This window comes from Passer montanus, unplaced genomic scaffold (genome assembly GCF_014805655.1).
Source record: "Passer montanus isolate IOZ18808 unplaced genomic scaffold, ASM1480565v1 scaffold14, whole genome shotgun sequence".
NCBI lineage: Eukaryota > Metazoa > Chordata > Aves > Passeriformes > Passeridae > Passer > Passer montanus.
Genome location: NW_024360941.1, coordinates 116,442 through 128,558, shown reverse-complemented (window position 1 = coordinate 128,558; position 12,117 = coordinate 116,442). Strand labels below are relative to the sequence as shown.

The 12,117-nt window shown below is 45.7% G+C and overlaps 1 protein-coding gene and 1 long non-coding RNA gene across 3 annotated transcripts; one reads left to right on the top strand and one right to left on the bottom strand.

Moving 5' to 3' along the window:
• The first annotated feature begins 3 nt into the window (after window positions 1–3).
• LOC120497886 lies at window positions 4–5,669 on the top strand. Of its 2 annotated transcripts, XR_005626582.1 has the most exons (4): window positions 4–859; window positions 2,483–2,704; window positions 2,981–3,314; window positions 5,381–5,669. It is a non-coding gene; the product is annotated as an uncharacterized LOC120497886 (long non-coding RNA). The 2 variants fall into 2 exon arrangements; XR_005626583.1 differs by lacking the exons at window positions 2,483–2,704; window positions 2,981–3,314 and having other exon boundaries at window positions 6–859.
• Window positions 5,670–6,794: 1,125 nt separating this feature from the next.
• Window positions 6,795–11,983, bottom strand: LEPROTL1 (leptin receptor overlapping transcript like 1). The gene is made up of 4 exons (XM_039700227.1): window positions 11,868–11,983; window positions 11,684–11,759; window positions 10,287–10,473; window positions 6,795–9,252 (listed from the first exon to the last, which is right to left on the bottom strand). The coding sequence occupies exons 1-4, from the start codon at window positions 11,881–11,883 to the stop codon at window positions 9,136–9,138; spliced, it is 396 nt and encodes a 131-aa protein (XP_039556161.1). The 5' UTR covers window positions 11,884–11,983; the 3' UTR covers window positions 6,795–9,135.
• Between the last annotated feature and the right edge of the window lie 134 nt (window positions 11,984–12,117).

The following is a 12,117-nucleotide window of genomic DNA, read 5'->3' as shown; positions in this document are numbered from 1 at the left end:
CGAGCGGCGCTCGTGCCCTTCCGGCAGCGCCCCCGGGCGGAGCGCGGCCGTGGCCCCGCGGCCGCTGTGGGGGAACCGGGGCTGCTGTGGGGGAACCGGGGCTCTGCGCCTGGGGAGCGAGGGGCTGGAGCAGCGCTGCAGAAAGGGAGCTGGGGGCCCTGGTCCATGGCACTGAGTGTGAGACACTGAGCCCCGGCAGCCAGGAGGGCCAGCCCTGCCCTGGGGGATGTAATCAGGGACAGGGCTTTTTGTTCACTAAAGAGTTAACTAGAAGATATACCACAGGATGTGAGCAAAAGGGCGAAGGACAAGTTATTGTCTAAACTTGCGCGGCTGTTGTTTAACTTTCCGGTTTGCACCCGCGTAACCACCCCCCAGTTTCAGGAAGAGCCATAAGGGAAGGTCAGTCAGGACATCCGAGGAAGACCAAGAGCCTTCATCCCACGACCACCAGATGGCAGATAAAGACCCCTGGCACCAAGGGAGCGCATGCGCAGAGTACTCCTGAGGACCACACGTCAACAGGAAAGGGGAGGATATAAAAAGGAAGGACTGAAAGTGCCCCTGTGTGAAAGTTGGTGGGGCCCAGCGCTGATTAGCTTATGCCTTGATTGCTGTAGTCAGTAAATTCCGATTTGATTCTATCGAAACCGTGTCGCAGTTTATCACAATTTGGCGCCGTGACTCGGATGGGACTGGTGCGGTGACACGGACTCATTGGGGAGGCGCCCACCATTGGCCTCGGTGGGTCCCCTCACCCTACTGCCACCGACGAACCTGAATTCAAGGCATTAAGCAAAGGTGACCGGTCGACCCTGTAAATTTTGTGCACAAAGGTCCGGACGAAGACGCGGGACGCGTGAGTATCCGTGCGGGGTTCCGCTCGGTCGGGGTCGGGTATCCTGCAGTGCTGCGAGTGGTGTCGAGTGAGAGGGGAGCCGGCAGCTCGGTCTCCCCAAGTGAGTGTGGACCCTCAGTAGTGTGGTTCCCATTGCCCGCGAGAGCGTGGGCCACGAACCAGGGGAAGCGAGTGAATTTGCAAACTAAAGTGTTTTGAGTGCACTCCAGAGGATGGGGCAGGGGAAGAGCAAGCCCTCTGTACCCGAGAAACTTCCCCCAGTGCCAAGGGATAGTCCACTGGGACTTATGCTAAATAATTGGAAACATTGCCCTAGCACAGGGCGTAAAGATAAGGCAAAAATGATTCATTATTGTATAGAAATAGTGGAAATAATGCGGCAGACCAGGAGGCAAAAAGGGCAGCATTATTGACAATATGACAAGCCCAGGATGAGGATTTAGTAAAATGGATAAAGCAATGCCCTTGCCAGCCCTGCCAAGAGGATCCGTTAGGGGAGAAGGAGTGCCGCACTTGTGGGGACGGCGACCCCTTTGAGGGAAAGAAGAAATGCCCCTGCTGGAACTGCAGAGAAGATCCGTTGAGGGAAAGAAAGAAAGAAATGCAGCACTTGCGGTGACAATCTAGAGGAACTCCCCTGTTATCATTGCTGGAAGGAGTGGGGGTTTGATGCCGTAAAGTGTGCCTGTGATGGCCCAACAGCCAAACATCGTCATTTACATGGGGAAGTCTGGCGAGTTTATAGCTTCACAGTACAAGAGAGAAAAATTATCCCAAATGGGGCTAAAAGAAAATTCAAAGAAAGATTGGAAACTCCCAGATGGGAGAACTGTGTTACCAAAGTCAGTAGCTCTAGAAATTTTACAAAGATTGCACAGTCAAACTCATTGGGGAACACAGGCACTGGCAGACCAGTTTGCGGCTAAATACATGTACATAGGGATATACAACCTAGCCAAGCAAGTAGTCAAGGGATGTATAACTTGTCTTAAAGTAAATAAGGCACACCTGAGGGAGTGCCCCCTGAGAGGAAGACCCCTTGCCTATAGACCTTTTGCTAACATACAATTAGATTTTACCGAACTACCCAAGGCAGGGAGATATAGATATCTGTAATGGTAATGGTAGACCACGTGACGCACTTTGTTGAGGCATTCCCCACTGCAAGGGCAACAGCACAAACAGTGGTAAAGATATTGCTAGAAAACATTATTCCTAGGTATGGAGTCACTGAAACAATTGACTCCGACAGAGGACCTCATTTTGCATCCAAAGTTATCAAAGAGGTTATGGCAGTCTTAGGAATAAAATGGGAACATCATACTCCTTGGCACCCCCAAAGTTCGGGGAGGGTTGAAAGGATGAATGGGGAAATAAAGAAGCAGCTAACAAAACTTATGCTAGAGACCAAGCTATCCTGGCTTCAGTGTTTGCCATTAGCACTATTGAATATACAGACTCAACTGAGAGCTCCCCGTTTGAAATGCTGTATGGAATGCCCTATAATTTAGAGGAATCACAAGATCATCCCAATTTTAGGGACCAACATATAAATATTTACATGGAAAGAAACCTCACTAACTCCACAGTGGGAAGGTCCTTATCTTGTATTGCTTACTACAGAGACCGCAATACGGACGGCTGAAAAGGGATGGACACATGCCAGCAGAATTAAGGGACCAGTGAAGGAGCCATCATCCGAGTGGCAGATAACTAGCCCTCCTGGGGACTTGAAACTGAGAATTCGCAGAAAAGACTGTTAATGACCACATATCGGATTGAATATCTCCCGAACCCACACTATGTAAATAAGGGACTGATTAGTAATCTGGATGTTAGAATAAGGTATGGAAATCTAGATTGTAATTGTTATCCATTTGTAGGCTACATATGTAAAGTGTGTGGGGAAAAGTGGTGAATTCATTGTAGGCGGGGGATTCCACTGAAGGGAATCTGCACCCCTTGTTGGACCCTTCAACGCAAAATAACCAATTGGGTGTTAGCTTATAAAGTCTTGAAGGGAATTGGACTTGGAATTGGAAGAGTGGTGGGAGATATACACCAAAGGGGTTGAGCCAAACTTCTATTGCTGCCACTCTAATGAGCCAACCCCCTTTGCAGCTGAAATTACTAAGGCCATTTGTCGCAAGTACCTGAAAGAGGTCCAGTGCTACACTCCTGGAATTAAGGACTCTAATTGGAGTGCCTATATTGAAAGGCAGAGGGCTATAAGAGCTCGTTCTAGGGAACCTCCTGAAGAATACCCCTGCTGCCGAGAAGATGGTACACCTCATGGCTCGAAGCAACCGAGTCGACAAGCGAGGCAGAGGAGTAAGCAAGTGTGGAGGAAAGAGCCCCCAAACTGGGATATTAGAGCAATGCTCAAAGAACTGCCCCAGGAGTGAGACTAAAAATCCTAAAGATCCTCAATGCAACACGCGACATTTAAATAAGGGTAAGCCAATTACAAGTCAAAATTACCTACCAAATCATACCCACGCCTCCAACCATCTCCACCACTCAACCCAACACATTATTCTTTTGCTGATTATATCTTGCTTAGGAAAAGCTAATAGCGAGGACACATATCCTCATGAACCTTTTACATGGACTTTATCTAGGTGGAGTGATAACAAAGTTTTAGAAACAATCACCACTACAGGGGCACCGAGTTTCAAAGTAGGATTGTGCGATTTAACTGCCATCGAACATTGTGGTAAGGTATTGAACTTGACAGGATTCTATATGTGTCCAAGTGCGAACCGAGAAAAACCGTATTGCAATTATCCAGGGGAATGCTTTTGTGGGTACTGGGGATGTGAGACCATAGCCTCCCACTGGACACCAGGGGGGGGCCCCGACTCACACATACAAGCGGGGTTTGGACCAGCCAAATGCACTAAACAAACCTCGGCATATCTAGGTAATTGTGCATTTGTCTATATAAATGTCACTCAGCCGGGAGACCAAGGGTGGCTCTTAGGGAAAACCTGGGGAGTGAGGCACTGGGAACCTGGAAAAGATAGAGGAAACGTAATACTAATTAAGAAAGAGAAAGCCCCAAACGATCCCCCAGAATTAATAGGGCCAAATAAGGAACTGGGAGGATTAGACGGAGTGATTAAGGACCCGCAGAATATCTCCTGGGAATCTGAAAACAAAACAGCCACCCCACAATGAGAAAACGTGACTATGAAAGCAGGGTCAGAATATAGTGAATATAGTACCCTATAGAAAGTTATGCAAGCTAGTTACGGAATTCTGAACAAAACAAACCCTGAGTTGACTAAGGAATGCTGGTTATGTTACAACATTAGGCCACCGTTTTATGAAGGCATTGGGGTAACATTAGAGGCAAAAAGAATAAATGGAACAAACCCATCACAATGTCTTTGGAAACGAAAGAAAGAAGTGTCCCAGGGATTAACATTATCTCAAGTTACTGGGAAAGGGAGATGCATAGGAAACATTCCCAAAGACAAAGAGCATTTATGTGGGGTAATTATACTACAGAAACAAGAAGAAAAACCGGCCAACTGGCTATTGCCAGCCACAAACACCAGATGGATTTGTTATAACATAGGGATTACACCCTGCCTCTCGCTAAAATTATTCAACCATACCCATGATTACTGTATCCAAGTATCCATAATACCTAGGATTACGTACCACTCCAGTGAATATATATATAAACAACACACCTCAGCGGATCACCACTTAGAGAAAAGAGAGCCCCTTACCGCAATAACTATAGCAACCCTCCTTACTATAGGAGGAATTGGAGCAAGCACTGGAGTAGCCTCCCTGGTGACCCAGCACAAGGAATTTAGAGAATTAAGGATTTCAGTCGACGAAGTCCTAAGCAGGATAGAACAAGCAATTGACGGATTGGTAAAATCAGTACGATCCTTATCGGAGGTAGTCCTACAAAATAGAAGAGGATTAGATTTGTTATTTTTGCAACAAGGAAGACTGTGTGGGGCACTAAAAAAGGAATGTTGTGCCTATGCTGACCATACTGGGGTTGTTGTAGCTACTATGGCAGAATTAAGGAAGTGATTGGAACAAAGGAAAAAGGAAAGGGAGGCACAACAAAGCTGGTATGAGTCGTGGTTTAACTACTCACCCTGGCTAACCACTCTGCTCTCAACCACAGCAGGGCCATTGATTTTACTAATACTAGGACTGACTTTTGGGCCATGCATATTCAATAAATTAATCTCAATTGTAAAGGGGCGCTTAGAGGCCGCACACTTGATGCTTGTCAAAACAAAATATGAACAATTACCAGAAGATGAAACGTTGGAATTAGCTAAGATGGAGCTACAGAGGTTTAGTGAACAAAAATGAACAAAAGACAAAAGGGGGATTGTAATCAGGGACAGGGCCTTTTGTTCACTAAAGAGTTAACTAGAAGATATACCACAGGATGTGAGCAAAAGGGCGAAGGACAAGTTATTGTCTAAACTTGCGCGGCTGTTGTTTAACTTTCCGGTTTGCACCCGCGTAACCACCCCCCAGTTTCAGGAAGAGCCATAAGGGAAGGTCAGTCAGGACATCCGAGGAAGACCAAGAGCCTTCATCCCACGACCACCAGATGGCAGATAAAGACCCCTGGCAATAAGGGAACGCATGCGCAGAGTACTCCAGAGGACCACACGTCAACAGGAAAGAGGAGGATATAAAAAGGAAGGACTGAAAGTGCCCCGGTGTGAAAGTTGGTGGGGCGCAGACTCCTATATGGCCCAGCACTGATTTTCTTATGCCTTGATTGCTGTAGTCAATAAATTCCGATTTGATTATATCGAAACCGTGTCGCAATTTATCACATGGGACAGCAGGCACAGCCAGGCAAGGGAGGGCATTGTCCTGCTCTGCTCTGCACTGGGGCAGCCTCACCTCCACTGCTGGGGCAGCTCTGGATGCTACAGCAAAAGAGACCCTGAGCTGCCAGAGAGTCCAGAGGAGCAGCAGGGATGGCAAAGGGCCTTGAGGGGAAGCCGTGTGAGGAGTGGCTGAGGTCACTCGGTCTGTTCAGCCTGGAGCAGAGCAGACTGAGGGGAAACCTCACTGCAGTTACAACTCCCTGGTGAGGGGAAGAGGAGGAGTAGACACTGATCTCTCTCTGTGGTGACAGTGACAGGACCTGAGGGAATGGCCTGAAGCTGGGGTCAGGGGCAGTTTGGGTTGGATATCAGGAAAACGTTCTTCACCCAGAGGGTGGCTCGGCACTGGAACAGCTCCCCAGGGAATGGTCACAGCTCCAAGCCTGCCAGGGCTCAAGACGCTTTTGGGCAATGCTCTCAGGCAGCTGGTGTGACTCTGGGGATCGTCCTGCACAGGGACTGGAGCTGGACTTAATCATCCTGATGGGTCTCTACCAGCCCATTGTCAATGATTCTACTGATTTCATTTGCTTTTATGAAAAAGCTCTGCAGATGTAGCACCTTAGTTATTGCTAAATAGCTCCACTCCCAATGTCTTAACCAAAGTGAGTGTGTGTGGAGAGGGAAGGGGTGATTGATCATCCCAAAGGATTTTCTACCAACTCCAATTACTTTCTTCTGCCAAAAGACTGGCATCAGTCATCAGTTTTCAAATTTATGAAATGTCATGATTAAAAATATCACAAAGTCTGTGTGGTTCTTTAAAATAAAAATTGCAGAGTTATAAATACATCAGTTAAGGCAACCATCACTTTGTATAACACCACCAACATTTCAGGATTTGGCTTTCAAACAGAAACTGAAGGAAACACTGTAATGTGAGATACAACCAACAAAGTCAGCTCAGTGCAACTTGGACACTGGAGCCTCTCTTTATAAAGCAGTCCCGGGTAAAAACCACAAATACTTGCTCTGAAGGATTAGTGAGCAGTCTCATGTCATCTCTTCCACAGGAGTAACAACCACATTAAATAAAGGAAAAAGAACAATTAATACTTTAAACAAAATACTCTTTTTATTAGAGTATTTTTGATTAAACATACAGAACTCAAGATTGCTATTTAAAATTTGTATCGCTCAAAGTTTTTCCCTCTAGAAGGATGATAAGACAATCTCAGTGCATATTATATGGAAGAATCATACCTCTCAACTGTCCTGCTCATGAATCAGGGCAACACTGTATGTGCTTGGTATGCAAGCAAGGAGGGAGTGCTGTAATGCAATTAACAAAAAATACACCACCAACACAGAGTCAGCTCCATGACCGGTGATCCAGAGAGTAGCATCATGTGGCTTCAGGAATAAAGGAGAAAACAGTTCCTGACCATGAAAATGTAACAGGTAATAGACATATTTGTACAAGTCCTAGGCATTCCTCCTCTGTAAGGACTGCAGAGGACTGCGAGTTTAGCCACTGGTTTGGAGGATTTTTTTAAGCGTCCATTGTACTCGGGGCATGGGTGCAGAAATCTTGCAGAAAAAGGGAAAGAAACACATGATCCTACAGCCCTTGTGCAGCTCCAAACACCACCATCCACCAGCCTGGTGAAGCACTTGGTTCTGCTTGAAATACGTCTGCTCTGGAGCCTTGGCAGCTGCTTGTTCCTCTGTTCCACACACAGGACGTTAACAAAGCAGTGTGTTGAGGTACCCACACCCCAGCTACCCCCATCTGCCAGTATCAGTTCCTGGAGCACACCCCATTGCTATCAGACTTTGTATACTCATATACATTTATGAACATATATATATATAGGCAAACTTCATACTTCATTTACATCCGCACACAAATACTACAGCCAAGACCTACAGTTCTCTGCCTTTTCATACTGTTGAGCAAACCTAAGCTTTCAATTACACATAGTTAAGTTTCACAGACTTATTTTTAAAGAATTGAAAAATACAGATTAGAATACAGATTAGAAGTAAGTTTGGTCAAGGTCATCACTGCACGTGGTACAGGCAAACCTGGTTAAGTGGTACTCATCAACTGTGTTGTGATGGAATGTCCAATGGCAGATTTCTTCAAATGAAAAATCTGGACAATTGAGAGGTATGCAGAAAACTTGTCTTAAATACTTGAAGCTACATGTGCAATCTTACAGAACACAAGGTACAGTTACAGACATAACAGTAAATCTTATTAACCAACAGTACATAAGAACTTAAAAACAGTCAGTGAAATCAGTTCAGCAAGTGACTTCCAAAAAAGTCGTGCCTCAGCTGCAAGGAAAAAAAAAAACGGGGGGAGGGGGACGGGAAAACTCAGGCAAGTTTGTATGGATGGCCACTGCATGACAAAGTTTTAATCTACATTTTAAAAGCTCATTTATTATATATTTTTATATATATATATATGCTATGTATAAAATAAATTAAAAAGGGGAGGAGCAAATAGCTTTGTATATGGTTCAAATTAACATAGACCAGTAGTTCCATAAATGAACATTTTACCATCTTTGTGGTAAAAAGTTGACATAAAAGTTCAAAACCATACAATGCTTATAAATAGAAAGAGTTCAAAAGATACTTTTTTTTAAAAAATGGAATCTGAACATAATTTTCTCTTCCCCTACAATACACTTCAGTTTTGTACATCAGCATCAATACATTTACAGAGTATTTGAATGTCACATCCACAGAATCTGTAACAAAGCAGGCAAAAGATCTAGTGATGTTAAAATTTAGGACTTTTCTCCCAAATAACTCTACCTACTCCTCAGCCTTCTCCTGAAATGAAGGCTATCAACATTCATCACCCAGTCTGAGGTATGGGCAGAAGAAAACCTGCAACCAGTACTCTCCAACCCACCTTGCCTCTGCTAAAATATAGCAACAATCTATTGATCTGATAATTGGCAATGGTGGTGGACAATCTCTTACTTCCATTCAGCTTGTATATAATTTAATCTTGGTATTAAAAAAAAAAAAAAAGAAACATAGTACTAATGCTTAGCTTAAAAAAAAAACCCACCAACAAAGAAAAACCCCACCAAAACCCCCCAACTTTAAATCTTTGAAACTATGTTTAAATGTTGTTCCTGGTTTAAAGCTTCACACAAAACATTGGACAGAAGGATGACAATTTTAAACCAAGAGAGCACCTAAAAACATACCATAGGTAAAAATGAAATCAATCATCTCTCCACTTCATAAAAACGTAGAAACCCTGTCAGCAACAGTAGTACACTCAGAACGAACAACGTCAAAAGGAGCATCTAGAATACTCAAGAGGCTTGCTATGCTACTTCTCTTTATTGCCCATTCTCTCGTTTGTATGGATGGCCACTGCATGACAAGATGCCTGTGGATAGTTCTCACATCTTCCTTTCACCACTGCTGCCAGCTGAAGTCGTCATTGCTGCCAAAGACCAAGAAAAATCCTAGGATGGTGGCAAAGATGACTGTATTCCCAGTGAGAACGAGTGCACACGCGCCCCAGTAGATCTGTGAACAGGGGGAATTCAGTTAGACACGCTTGGAGCTGAACACCAACAAGACAAAAGGTAACATCTTATTGTCTCATTCTCGACAAAGTTCAGTAAGACATCCATGATGCAAGAGGCAATACCTCATTTATTTGTGGATACACCAAGCAGGCTGGGTTTACCCAAAATTACTTGACAAATTCACAGCCAGCCATGCAGCACTGCAACTTTCTTCTAGCTGTACTCAAAGCACTGGCTAGCAGGCACAACTGGTTTGGTATGCAAAGTAAGGCTAGACAACAGCATCAAACACATCTGCAGCCCAGCTATGCTGTAAGACTTTTTAAAACAGGTATTTAAGGTCTTCAAAGTGCCACCAGATATCCCAGTAACAAAAAAGGAGGTGGATGTTTTCACAGGAGAGTAAGTGGATTACTCAAAGGGTGTGAGGCATTCCAGCTGCCCATCTGAGCTGTTCTTGCCTAAAGACATTTATGAAAGTGCACTCCATGGTTTTTTACTTGGTAGTGCTTTCTGACATTCACACAAACAAAGTGAACTTTTAAAGTATTTTAGTGAAAATCTGTATACTGGAAATATGTAATGAGAACTTGGAAGTTTAAGAAATGATACCAATATCACTTGCAATATCATTTACAGTGAGTATAAAAATGCTTTTTTTTTTCTTTGTTCATGCTGCTTCAGCCCAGCTATTCCACAAATTTGTCTTTGAAGTATGCTTTACAATTCTATATTTAGTTACTTCCCTGTTAAGTTTTCACAGAATTTTCTGTCTCATTTTCTCTGCATTGCATTGTCAGGCTTTATTCCTTGACCACGTGAAGCAATTGGCAATCACAATGTTCTGCCATGCTCCCATTTCTGTATTGATTTTTCTTGCAAAAAAAAAAAATCTTGTTCTGGTTCCAAAAGTATATAATTTTAAGAGTTATTTAGTGCATGAAAGCTTTACCATCAATAAACAAACAAACACAAAGAATAAAGTTTTCTAGAAAAAAAAAAAAGGCAATCACAGGTTGAAACTCTACTAACCAGTTCTGCTCTTGCAAACACTATGGGCAGCCCAAATGCTGAGACCACAATGCCTGTTGTAAGGAATATGGCCAGCTCCTTGCAGGCATTACTTGTAGCATCCGTGTCATCTACCAATCTTCTTGCTATGCAGTACGGGATAGGAGAGAGGATGTAAAAAAACAGAACAAACAGTGGCCAGTACTGGCTGAAAAAGAAAGGAGAAGAAAAGTTTTAGTTAACTGGATTTACTTCCTGCTCCTCCTAAAATCAATGCAAGGCATTTCCCCATCCAGCATCCCCATTTAGGAAGACAGAGAAGCCCAGAGAAGGCAAATCCTTTGCCTTGGAATGAGCTGACATTAATCCAACAGACTGTGAGGCTTCAGCTGACCTCAGAGGCAGCAGAGCTCACTAACAGGATATTCACAAAGCAAGATTTCACTAAGCAAGCCTAAATCTAATGCCACCTCACAAGGTGAGCCTAACTCCAAGTTTATCCTGTCAGTTGTACTTTAGAGACACCCTTGCAGCACCCCAGACTAGAGTTCAGGCACACAAAGGCAGGTGCACTTTGTTTTACTGCATTGTTTGAAGGGCAACTGTGTAAGGGTCTCCTTCCCCAGGTTTCTGTCACTAGCACTGGCTTCATAACATAAGAAAGCTGGCCCAGGAATTCATATATGCATGAAATTCATGTATGTCATACATGTAGATATAGTCATATATGCAGAAACTGCAATCCACAACCAATAACAGGTCTATCAACAGGATGCTTGGTATTTATTCAACAGCGAACAACTCAATTTAAAATATTTTCTGTGAAGTCAGCATTCACTTGCAAAGAGTCAAAGCCATAGGCCTCTCTATCTGAGCACTTGTGCTGCTTTGTATCTCCTGAAAGACAGGAGACAGGAATCCGTGTCGGGGAAGAACAGACAGCAATTACTGGAGATGCTACATTACAGGTGTGGGGCACAGCCAAGGATCCCCGTGACAGTCACCGCCAGCCCAGCTACCCCTAGGCAGGCACAGAAAATGCAACCCTGTCCCCGGATGCCCCACACCTGCTGCCCACCTCGGGAGCTGCTGCCGTCCCAGGGTCAGCCACAGCGGGACAGCAGCCCGCAGCCAGGCAACGCATCCTTTCAGGCCTGCAGCCAGCCTGGAAGTGCAACTTTTGCTGCCATTGCTCTTTAGGGTTAATTAAATCCTGGATGCTCTTTATTTTTATTCCCACCCCAACCTTTTGAAGCAAGAGCAAAAAAAGCCCAACCAACCAAAAAAAAACCCCAACACCGAAAAGACCTGAGGCCCCTGCTGCACAGACAGAACTTATCAAAGCTCCACTATGGCAGCGGGACCCCTCTGCAGTGAGAGCCGCCCGAAGAAGAAGCAGAACAGAGAGAGCACGGTACTTGTACTGGGGCAGGGCGCATCCGAGCATCAGGAACATCAGTCCGACCGCTCCCCCGAAGGACAGGCTGATCAGCGCTGCAACGAGAACAAACCCGACCAGCGTGAGGGCGGCAGCGCACCGCGCACGGCACCGCCCGCCGACCGGCGCGGCCCCGGCCGCCCGGCGGCACTCGGGGCGCGCACCTTTGATCCCCGCCATGGCGCCGCCCGTCCCGCCAGCCGCGCGGCACCGGAGAGGCGCGCGCCGGGAGCCGGAAATGCCGCGCGGAAGCGGAAGCCGCTTCCGGCGAGGAGGAGGGCCCCGCCCCGCCCCTCCCGGCCCGGCCCCGTGACGCTCATACGTGGCGCGCGCGCAGGGCCCGCGGCGGCAGCCCCGCCCCCTCACGGAGCGCGGCGAGCGCCCCGCCCTCGCCGCCCATTGGCCCCGCGGCGC